General features: G+C 37.7%; 1 protein-coding gene across 1 annotated transcript in view; it reads right to left on the bottom strand.

Moving 5' to 3' along the window:
• NEK11 (NIMA related kinase 11) overlaps positions 1–12,351 on the bottom strand; it is a 79,165-nt gene that overhangs the window by 46,092 nt on the left and 20,722 nt on the right. Inside the window, exons 4-8 of the mRNA XM_041466189.1 lie at positions 8,767–8,831; positions 8,170–8,296; positions 1,971–2,120; positions 1,810–1,888; positions 1,228–1,313 (exon numbers count right to left, since the gene is read on the bottom strand). Coding sequence (XP_041322123.1) covers positions 1,228–1,313; positions 1,810–1,888; positions 1,971–2,120; positions 8,170–8,296; positions 8,767–8,831 — 507 coding nt within the window. The remainder of the gene's footprint in view (positions 1–1,227; positions 1,314–1,809; positions 1,889–1,970; positions 2,121–8,169; positions 8,297–8,766; positions 8,832–12,351) is intronic.

Genomic DNA, 12,351 nt, shown 5'->3' with positions numbered 1-12,351 from the left:
ATTGAGGATACAAGTGACAAGTAGAAACTCAAAACACAATTTGTAATGATGAGAGCCTACAGACACTTTGACAGCAGTAAAACTGTGTGAAATGATGCATAAAAGGTTTTGCTATGCTGAATTCAACTGTCTGTACTCTGCTTTCTTCCTACCACTGACAGCAAACTACACTTTGCTTGGAAAAGCTGAAGATGGCCACCTCTCCTGAAGAGAGGCTTGCAAGCTGCAGAATTGGCAGCATCTGCAAAGCGATCACAGCTGCAAAACTGTGGGTCCTGTACAAGAGCAGAGGTCACAAAGAACAAAGGTGAAAGTTCTATTGCCTCAAATGCACTGCCAGTTCTGGATTGTTTTAATCTTTACTAAAACTATTATTATTATGCTGTTACCTTATTATTCAAAACAAATGTGAGAGAGCTGTTAAAATCTTGACTATTTAAAGGAAACAAGAAACAGGAGTGTTCATTGCTTCCTCACAGGATCACAAACTTCAGGTTTTGCTCTTGCTGGCTCCCAACAGAACCAAACCTGTACAGAAAACTCAGGGATGGGGAGCAAAGGGGAGGGCGAGGTGCCCATGAAACTGCAGAGCTAATTTACACAGGCAAAATGAAAATGTCCATGCTGGAATTTGCTTTAAACATTGCAGCATTGTAATTTAATGCAATTAATTAATTCAATATATATTCAATGCCTAAAAGAGAGATCACGTGTGAAGACACTGCTGATGTAAGAGCCAAGAAACATCACTGAGAAGAATAACGATATCCTACAGATACATTAGCTTAATATTAGTTTAAGTGTGTATGTGTTTAGTCTGGTGTCGTTTAGGAAACATAGCTTTCACATTCAATTTTTAGTAGGTACAGAAACAGCAGCACTATAAATGATGATGACCTAACTAAAATGACAGCTTAAACCCCCAAAATTTCAGAACAAATGTCATTATCTACATACCAATTGGTACTAAATTAACATCAACATATATTGGACATGCACATGCAATTTACACAGTCACATAACAAAAATATTTCATCTGCAAATCTTTTTTTACTCTGTAAATCTTAATTATGTATCTCCCCAATGGGAGTGGTTGCTCTTGTATTTCTAGGGAATAGATTTGTCTAAATATAAAGCACTATGAGATTGGCACAAGTGTTAATGACATTATCTGGCAACATTGTAATTTCATATACTACTGCCCAGAAAACTGTTTAAAACACTTACACAGCGCCAAAAAGGGGAGCAGTTTCTTTCTGACAGTTAAGTGCCTTGTCTTTCACAGTCATGTTTGTGAACTTGTACTGTATTTTCTGCAGGGAAATAAAACAGAAGGGGCATCAAGACTTGATGTTAAAGTTACCCAGAATCTTCAGCTATTACCATCCTAATATAAAAACTGACCAAGCAGTTTCCTCCCCCACTTTCTCAGAAAGCCAAATAATACAGGCACGGAAGCCTGGGCAAAAAGAGCAACAGGCATTGGTTTTCATTAAAACTATGAGTAACCAGAAGAGTTCAGATATATATGTAGCCAGACCTAAGTGATCTATATTTTTTTTCCTCCATAAATATTTTTTTTTCTTATTGCTCATAACACTTAAGAGGAGATGCATTCAGCATATCAAGTGATGAGGGCTTCATTCCCCAGTCATATTTGTACTATAACTCTGAAAGTCCCCTAGATTAATGCTCCCATCAAGAGCTATCAAATTATTTTTTCTCACCATGTTTTCCCTGCCTCCATTTTGCTTTTGCAAAATATGTACTCAAATGGCAAGTGCACAGCTACTGCTTCTTCTTACATACCTGCAGTTGTTCATCAATATAAGGGGATTTTAGGATCTCTGCTGCTGCTGGTCTCAATGAAGGATTCTTACTTAACATGCTGAAACATTAAAAACCAAATGTAGTAATTAAGCAATTGTCCAAATTCACTGAAAAACCTGCTAAACAAGAAAATAACATACCTGCATAGCACAGCATTCAGTTTGCTTGGATATTTATCAGGAAGAGAAGGTGTTTCACCTTCCACAATTTTTAACACAACAGACAAAAAATTCTGTCCAGTAAATGCATGGTTCATACAGCACATCTCGTACAAAATGCATCCCAGAGACCTTGAAGAATAAACAAGTGGGAATAGTATGTATTATTCACCAGTCCTAATGGCCATCACAAAAGGTCACCAAGCTGAACATTTTAAAATAAACATTCTCATAATAATTTTATATAAAAACTATTCATAACAGTTTGCACTTCAGCTGAGTTCTGGCCAACAAACAGAAAATAGGAGAGTTGAGTTTTGCAGGCCTTGGAGGATGCTCAGGTCTCTCTCCAGTCAGGGGTGCTGATTTGATCAATGATTGACTTGACCAACTTGATCACTTCACTGACTTGGCCTTGATAGACTAGATCAAGGTCATAGAAAATGATAGTGAGAGCCAGATACAGGCCAAGGCTCATCTAAGAAATACCTTAAATATCTTTGTATTTGACTGAGGTGTTTATAATTTAATCTGTGATTCTAGAAGAAGCAAGAAAACAAAGCATAATGATAAGAAATATGTATGGGAGAATGGATTTCAGGAAATCGGTATAAAAATCTTTGGAAGTAAATAATGAATAAAGTTTCAATTATTCATTTTGGTTAAAGAAGAGGAGTTTTTTTGGTCCATCTGGCAATAAAAGAACAAGAGCAAATAATTTTAAAGCTGAAACCCAGGCCCTACATTCAGTGCAAATAAGAAGAGGATGTTGGGGGGGTGGGGGGGAACTCCACTCACTGATATCTTTCAAGCAAGTATGTGAAAACCATTAGCAGACCATTTTTGCTAAGAACCAACTAAAGAACAACTGCTGAGGTAAATAAATGGTTGCCTAGGTTTTTTAAAGATTTAACTGTCAAACAGCTTTCAAAATTTCAAAATCAGTGAACAGTAAGACACAGATGATAATCTCTACTTATGATGTATGTTCAGACTCTGAAACAAGATAATTACTACATGAGAAAATACTTAAAGCAAAAAGAAAAAAAAAAAACCCTAAGCACATAGCATCTGAAAGCACCAAATAAAAATGGAAATCAGCCAGAGAGAAGAAAAAAAGAAGGAAAATCCCAACCTGACAGACTGTACTATGACTTATTTTTGCAGAATCAATATGTTTTGGAAGCTGCTTGATTCTGGCAGCTAGAAATTGTTTAATGAGCCATTAGGAACATAGGATTTGACACATCAGGGAAGCTGATTTATTCATCTAGTTTAGTACTCTGACTACACCTGAGGTGGAGAAAGATGAAAAGAATGCCCAGAGCATTCTGCTGCAGCCAGGGCTGTGAACAGGCTACCCAGGGAAAATCCCATCTGTCCCATGAAAGAAAAAAAAAAAACAGGGGAAAAAAAGTAAAGAAAAATGAAGGAAAAAGAATCAAGTTTCTTTCTGCAGGATTGAGATCTTTGAAATTAAATAAATATCTCCTAAGCTGAGAAATACTGCCCTGGGTTCCTGAACAAGGCTATTTCTTCCCAAGAGAGCTGCTGAGCTGCAAACACCCAAAGAAATAACAGACAAGCTTTTGCCTCAAAACTGCATTTCTCAGTTGTGTTTCAATATTTCTGCTCTAAGCACCTTGTGAGGAGCAGGAGGAAATTGCTTCCCAATTCCCATAAGCAATCCGCACATGATCCAAACATATAATTTAATTACTTTTATAATCTTAGCCTGCATAAGTGCCGATGTTATAAAATTCTAAAATGGTCATTAAACTAGCCAGCCAGCACATTTGCTTTGACAACTCCCTATATTCACTAATGGGTTTGACAAAGTTCCCAAAGAGCACATAATTTCAGAAAAATTGTGGCATGACAAGTTCGTGTTGAAGCTACTTATGCTCAATTACATCATAAAATAGAGCATCTGGACAGGCTTCAGTGTGTTCTCCCCAGTCTCAACTGACAGACCTCTAACTGCTCCCTCTTAGGAGAAACTACCCTGAGGTTTTTTTTGAGGTTTATGTGCTTACATAAATATTGTCATCCTTTTAACATCTTCTGATCTTTTGTAAAGAACGTTACAGTTCTTCAAAGGTTGTAAGATCCAAGTTAGCTTTAAATTCAGCTTCAAAAATCAGATAACATAAATGCACATACCTTTAAGGCTTATATCTCTTAGTCTGATCATATCAGAAGGCCTTAAGAATTCTTTGGCTTCACAGTCTGTGAGGAATATATATCTCTGAATTTAATTTCCTCTATACTCACTCATCAGCCCTTAAATGAGAACTCCCTGCTGCTGTCTTCCCCAGCCCCATCCCCTCAGCCTTCACATTGCTTCATTTTTTGATTGTTAATATTAAAGAAAAAGACAAAGTGGGGGAAAGCACGAGACCAGCAAGCACAATAAAATGAAAGCCTCAAGATCTGTGGTGTGGGCAGCCGAATTTACCCAAACACAACAGACAAATAATCTGTCAAAATCTGACAGTACTTGATGGAAGATGGAGTACAATGGATTTCCATGTGATTGCGACATCGCTTTGTCTCTGCCATAGCACTGGAGGCATGGGAATGTCGGCCGAGCCCCAACAACACCAGTGTCACCACAGGGTGTGTGAGGGTAGGAAGGGACACCAGGACACCAGCTGGGCTGGACTACCAGTGACACACACACACACACCAGTGACTGACCCCTGACCCAGCCTGGCCTCTGGGCTCTCTCTGTCTCGGCTCAGCTGCCGGCACTGCTCCAACTCTGCTCCGTCTGCCGGATCTACAGTGGGAAGCACTGATGAAAAGAAGGGGTGGTGTTCTGGCAAACTGAGATCAGATCCCTGAAGAAGCCTCTTGTCTGGAAAGGAGGAAACCTCAGACTGTGTCACCTGCAAAGGTTTTCTCTCATGGCCCATCCAGTCCAGGCTCAGGGATGCTGGGGAAAACTTTAATTTGCCTCCTGTGAATTTAGATTTGACAAAAAGCATGGAATGGCAAAGAACTCCAGCCCTGACATTTCAACTGAAGAAAAACATAAATGCTGCCATGTCTCTGAGCCCAACTGCAGAACATCCATGGAGAAAAACTGCAAAACATGAAGCTTTTCCCCCATCTATTGACCTTGGGCTATAAAAGACAATACTTCTTGCACAAGCTGCTGCACTGTGAATATTCAAGCCAGTTTTGAAAAGCCATTTGCAGAACATTTCGGTGAACCTGAAAAGTATACTGTGTCTTTAGAGCACATCAGTAATGCAGCAGAAATTAAGGTCTTTCCAATGAACTGAACTGAACAGTGAGAGGATCACAATAACAAGGTGAGATAGCACTAATTGTCTTTTCCAGAAGATATTTTACAATATCTTATGCTTAACATGGGAACACTTGTAAGTCTGAATTTTTGTGAGAATTTTTGAGTCCTGCTGGAGATCAGAAAGACAAGTCTGAAGAGAGAATGCCACTTCAGCTACATATAAAAGACTGGGCAACTCTTTGGAAGTCCTCAGGGGTCAAAAAACAGTGCTGTTTAACATCTCTGTCAGCAACATGGACAGAGGGACTGAGTGTATCTATCTTCAGCAAGTTTGCTGACAAGCTGCATGGTATGGTCAACATGCTGGAAGGAAGGGCTTCCAGCCCTCACCCAAAGGGACCTTGGCAGACTTGAGAGGTGGACTTGTGCCAGCCTTATGGAGTACAAAGCAAATTGCAAGGGTCTGCACTTAGGTCACAAATAGAGACTGGGCAGAGAATGGAAAAGCAAGCCGGAAGAGAAGGACATGGGGGATGTTGCTTGATGAAGAACTCAACATGACTTGGCAATGTGTGCTGAGAGGCCAGAAAGCCAACCACATCCTGGGCTGCATCAGAAGCAGTGTGACCAGCAGGCTGAGGAAGGAGATTTTTCCCTCTGCTCCACTATTCTGGATAGGCCCACATGGATTACTGCACCCAGCTGTGGGCCCTCAAGACGAGAAGGGTGCAGACCTGTTGAGGCAAGTCCTGAGGAGGTACACAAAGATGATCTGAGGGCTGTAAGACCCCTTCCATGGATTCAGGCTGAGAGAGTTGGGGCTGTTCAGCCTGGAGAATAGAAGTCTCCTGGGAGACCTCTGAGCACCTTGCAGCACATGAAGTGATAGAGAGTCAGAGAGGGCCAGAGTTTACAAAGGTGGGTAATCATAGGACAAGGGGTAACAACTTCAAACTGAAAGAGAGTTCAAGGCCAGGCTGGATGGGGCTTTGAGTAGCCTCATCTAGTGGAAGGTGTCCCAGCCCTTCAGGGACAGGGGAGTTGGAACGAGATGCTCTTTAAGAGCCTTTCCAACCCAAAGCATTCCATGAGTCTTTGATCCTTCATGAGCAACAGAATCTCCTGCACAGTGGTCCAAGGACTTCATCTCACCTGGAGCCTCCAGGGTGGGCTCCCCTGTAAGCTCAGTGTCCTCTTGTCTTTTGGCCCCTGTTAAATGGGGACAGAGGAAAAAAAAACAAACAGAATCATTATTAAAAGATTAAAAGACAAGAGTATCAATCAAACATGAGTCCTGATTGAAAGAGTTTCGTGGCTTAAAAAAAGAAGGGGTTTGTGGGCTGGGGAAGTTCTGAGTCAGGGCACACCTCCTCCTTAGGGCTCCTACAGTGTGGGCCAAGAAGCTCCGGCTGAAGGCAGTTTCATCCTCATGTGAGTGCTCTTTATAATGCTTTGGAAAGATCACAGAAGGCAGAAAGTATAGCAGAAAGCTGGTAGCTACTGAGTTTGGGATGGAGGGCTCTTTCTGTGCTTTTGTGAATTTTGAGTGTGATCAGCACAGGATTTATAGAAGTATTGGACCAAACTCTGATTATGCTTACTCTATACAACTTCAATTATCTATATGGATTGACACTAGTAACCACAAACAGAACTTAAACATGTATTTTACTTTCTATTTGCACTGCAATAAAAGAAATTATTCCTTACAGTAGAAGAGCACAAAAGGCGGGCTTCCCTGTCTATTCATTTGTTTTGACATCTTTTGAAATATTCTCCCAATATATTTTTATTGACTACATGTATTAACTGATATTTGCTACAGATGAACAAGAGAGAATCTGACATTAAATCCATAGCAGTTGGCTACACAGGCCATGAGATGAGATTCCTGACATATCCATTGACTGGACTGAATATGTCAACTGTGAAAAATGGTTGTTACCACCTGAAAATATAGATGACTGTTCTCCACTTTTAGAATTATATCCTGCAGCCACAATTTTATTTTGAAAAGGCAGAACTGAGATAAAGCTAGAGTAAATTATCAAGCAATCAAACTATATTACAGGGGCCAAATGTTTTACAAAGGAACTTTCCTGGTTTGAAATATTTATTAAAAAAATTAATCTTCTGATATACATACCTACAGGGAAAAAAACCAAAAAAACAACACAAACACTATAACAAAATTTGAAAACTCAGCAGTTTTAACTATAATCTTAAAACATGAGATGCTTTAGGACACACATAAACAAGCTAGATATTTTTGCCATTCCAAAAAAAAATCATTCTTCGTCTTAGAAGAATTGGAAGAGTGCCTGTGCATCTAGAAGATTCCTAAATTCTTTCAACAGACCTCAGCTCCTAAACTTGATCCTTTAATCATCACCTCAGAAGTTCTGATTCAAAAATTTGTGCCATCTAAATGCAGAACTAACACTTTTCTTTCTACCTTTGAGCCTCTTCTAAAACAGTGCCTTTTTGTTTCTGTTCTAACACCAGTTATTCTTATTTTAGCTCCACTTCCAAATACTTCCTTGCTTTTAACATTAGCTAATGTTCTTAAATTTAGTTCCTAAGAAGGTCCTTCTGCTATCCTCTCAGCCAGAATCACTCTTTACTCATCCACCTGAAGTTTCACAGAAAGTTGCTTCTTTCAAATCATCTAAATTCAAGAAAAAAAGATATTTCCCTTCCTAGAAAAACCTTAACTTTGTCTACAATCATCCTGTATCACATCAGAGAATAGACCTGAATCTTATTCTCCTTTAAAGTCTCAGATAACCCAGAACAAAAGCCAACTATATGCTTCTTAACACAAAGGGCAAGGCTTCAGATCGCAACATTTGATCCTAATGCCCTGAAATAGTTTTAGTGGAGATAAATTCCTAATCCAAGCAAAATAGCACTATGACTACTCACCAAATGTCAGATTTTGTATTATATCCCTGGTGCTTCAGTACTTCTGGACTCATGTAGTATGGCGTCCCAGTAAAAGTAGTTGCAAGATCACATGAACCCATCAAAAGACAAGAGACCCCAAAGTCACCTAAAAATATCAGTAGAAACAATAACCTATTAGTATAAACATATGTGTATACATATAATTCTTTTGTTTATTGTCAGACATGATAAAGTGACTGTACATCCAGAAAATTCTGCTAGTATTTAAAAAAAATGGGAAAAACTATTTTCTGTAATTCTTCAAAATAAAAACACCACAGAAACATATTATCACAGAACAATGTGGGTTCGAAGAGGCTTCACAAGGTCATCTGATTCACACCCCTGGCTCAAAGTTAAATGGGGCTGCTCACATCCAGGTCCAGCCAAGATGGAAGCATTCTCAAGGCTAGAGATTTCACTGCCTCTCCTGTGTCTGACTGTCAAATAAATGTTTGACTACAAATCAAAATGCTATTTCAGACATGATTTTCTTTAAATCTCGTTATTGACAAAATGTCTGCTGGACTGTTCTATCACATGAAAATATATCTTTAAAAAGTATGGAAATCTCACCAATTTTAAGAAGATTATCTTTCAAAAATATATTCTTGGCTTTCAAATCCCTGTGAAGTATCCGTCTGGAATAGAAAAGGAAATTCAACCTCACTCAGCTGGAATCATTGAGAGTCATGTATTCAGTATTTCAGGTATTTAACTTCAGCCCTTTTCAGACCAGCCCACCACTGCTAGAGTCTAACTCTGCCAGTGACAATCCATGGACAATGGCATTAAGGAACTTCACAGAGGTGCATTCACAGGCACCCCCAGGCAGGGTGAGAGCCTAAGCAGGATAATAAAAATATGTCTGGGGATCCCAGCTGAAGAATACAGATACAGACATAGCATGAGCTGCAGAGGAAGGGAGAAAGGCAAGTCTTCCTATCTGACTCATCTTAAGAGCATTACATCTTATTTTCTGCCAGGAGAATGAGATGCCTCACAAGAGAATAACAGATGAGAGAAACAGCAATAACAGCTTCTCAAAGCTAAGGGAAGACTCCTACGGAGCAAACGTATTACTTCAAAGACAAATATGTATATAGCCTAAGCTAGTAGCTCAATTTTTTACAGTAACAGCATGGAAGATGAAAGAACTTTACAAAGACAAATATTAAAAGGGAAAGGAACAGAACAATTAGCTTTTATAGACTTATTTTTCCATCAGAGTTTGAAAAAAAAAAACCCATTATAACCTACACACTACGTAAGGACATACAGAATCTTCTTAATTTCTATAGGTCTTACATGTGTGACAGTAATTCTGCAGCCCCTTAGGAAAGCAAAGTATCTCTGTGGTACACAAAACATATTCTAAATTAATTCTTAATAAAGCTTCCAAAAGCATTGCTGCCTATAACCTCATATAAACTAGAATTCGTCCACTTTTGAAATGATTATTAACACACAGGATTAGTCATCAGCTTTGCTCAGGAGGAGGTTAGAATAGCATTTGGTACATACTGGCTACAGAAACTGTCTTTCCTAATGCAAATACAGTAGTCATTCAGCCATTTGGATCATGTAAAGAAAGAAACTAATGCTCTATGATTTTTGAGGGCAGAAAAACCAAATATGGTACTCAATTTCAAATTTTTGAGCAATCCTCAAGTATTATCTCAAATTTGAATTATAAAAGTCTTAAGCATTGACATAATCAAATTATTTCCAAAATAGTTTCTATATTAATAGTTTCTATATTAGAAAAGATGCATTCTACAGCACAATTTAAATACCCAATTCTGTCCACAACTCATTTGAAAATATTTTTTGCAGTAGGAGAAAAAAATATGCAATTTAATATACTCAGTTCACAAATGGAAAAAGAAAAAGCATGAAAAATAATACTAGGCTTCATTGCAGTATGTACACAGACTGGGCATGAAAAAAATTCTATTTTTATGGGCAAAGGAAAAGACTTCTTCGTGTTTCTTATAGCAATCTTTTTTCACTTTTTCTTTCAATTTTTTTGTCCTGCAAGTAATACCTTTCATTAGAAAAAGGTTTGCACATTGGGAAAAATGAAATTTTTATTCCATATTCCTCCACCCATATTTATAAAATATTGTTTATAAATAATTTCTTCTCTGAACAACACACATACACTCATACAATACATCAGTAAGGAAATTAAACTAAGGTGATATTTGTTAATCTTTCATAAGTATATATACGTCTGTACATATACATACACACACACTTTTACAGAATTCTTGCTGTGTTAATTGAGATTCATAAGGACTTTCCTTTCCATTCATCACAGAGAGCCTTTAAAAGAACTTGCTTTCACTGAGTTAAATTATTCTTGCACATTGTTGCTGAAAATTGGTGGATTTCAACCTTCTTTTAACAGTATTCCTTTTTAGAAATACAACCACAGAATTTTTGAACCTAAAACTTTCCTGAATACCTATCATTGTAATAACAGGTATATTGAAGTAAAAGAATGATCCAGAAAGCTTTCAATAGCATATTATTTAAAAAGGAGATAAAAAAAAATGTTTGGGTCACATTAGTTTGAATTACAATGTAATGCTTTTGCAATCTTGCAACATATTGATGAAAATGTTATGTATTTTATTTGCATTATGAAAAATTATAAGATGCTTTCATATATTTCAAATATTTGGGACGATTTTTTTTCAGCTTTCCATGATGATATCTCTCACTGCAATGCAACTTATTCTGCTATGATATGTCTGAAGATAAACAAGATACCAGCTGAAATCTTACCTGAAAAGAATTCTTTAATATTAGGAAGAAATTAATATCAGGCCTGCACTGTAAATCCAGTTAAAGAATCAGAGCAACCTTTTCATTGTAGGAACAGACAGACCTATAAAGGCAACATGAATTAACTGGGCTCCAGCAGAACTTTACTTGATGGACAGTGAAGCGGTTATTGAGTAGTTATTTTGGGTAGAAATTAACACTTGAGGACAGTTTCAAATCTGGGCTGTAAATATACCCATATCTGTGCTCTGCAGAGTACCTGCTTGCTGGCTCAAAGTCACAAAAGAACAGGACAAGCCCTGAGCAGCAGGCAGCCTCCTTGAATGAAGCTTTGCCTGCAACAGAATGAGCTGCAAGTGAAGCTGAGGGAAGCTGAAGTACATCACTGCTGTGAAATCACGCACAATTAATTTCTTTTCCTCTATCTGAAGAACTCTGCAGAAGAGTAAGAGGCTCTGTGTAAGCCTGAACCCTGCATTATCTGCTGTTTGCATAAAGAGTAACCTTATAAAAATCTGTGTTCATAAATTCTTCATAAAGGTTAGCAAAATGATGGGTAACATAATGGCCAACCTTATTCAAATTGAGGTTAAATTAATCACTGGCCTCATTGCCTAATTTCTGTGGCATTAATTTTGTGCACTGACATGCAATGGGCTGTGTGTACTACGAGACACTACAGGATGGTTTCATGCTAAAGGTCTCCATTGAGATAAGACCACTGAACTGTGTTATCTGTCTTTAACTTCTCCCTTTCTTTATATCAACGACAGATAAGGATTGAATCTATTTATTTCTAGATAACTTTGTTTTCAAGTTTCAAATAAAAAAAATTACATTAAGTTTCCAGCATAGGAGTTTTCAAAAAGTGTGGAACTAAAGTTGTGCAAGAAGGACAAGTGAATCAAGTGAATAGTCCATGTTTAAAACCTTAAATAGTAATTTTTGCTGCTCTGGGAAAAAAAAAAAACCAACAGCAACAACAACAACAACAACAAAAAAAAAAACCAACAACAACAAAAAAAACTTCACATCCACAAAATCTGAGTTTTCTTAGGAATGGCATGGGGAAGGACCAACCCACATGCTGTAAACACTTCAAGCTTCTAATTCTAGGGAAAAGTTTTCTTTGCATTAGAACTTAATTCAAATATATATTAGAGTTTTTCCCATGTCAGTAGAGAAGAAATCATGCATGACTCCTGTATAAAGAAACAGAGGGCTGTTATTATGGTTCAGTATTTCACATTTCTGTAGGTAGTTTTAAATTCTTTTAAGCCTAAACTTTTCCATTTAAGCTACTGTTTGACTCTGTATAATAAGAAATAAGTTATATACATAGAGCCAAATAATAGAAAATACAAATAA

Source organism: Pyrgilauda ruficollis, unplaced genomic scaffold (genome assembly GCF_017590135.1).
Source record: "Pyrgilauda ruficollis isolate IOZ18807 unplaced genomic scaffold, ASM1759013v1 scaffold2, whole genome shotgun sequence".
Classification (NCBI taxonomy): domain Eukaryota; kingdom Metazoa; phylum Chordata; class Aves; order Passeriformes; family Passeridae; genus Pyrgilauda; species Pyrgilauda ruficollis.
This window is presented reverse-complemented; position numbering and strand designations above follow the sequence as displayed.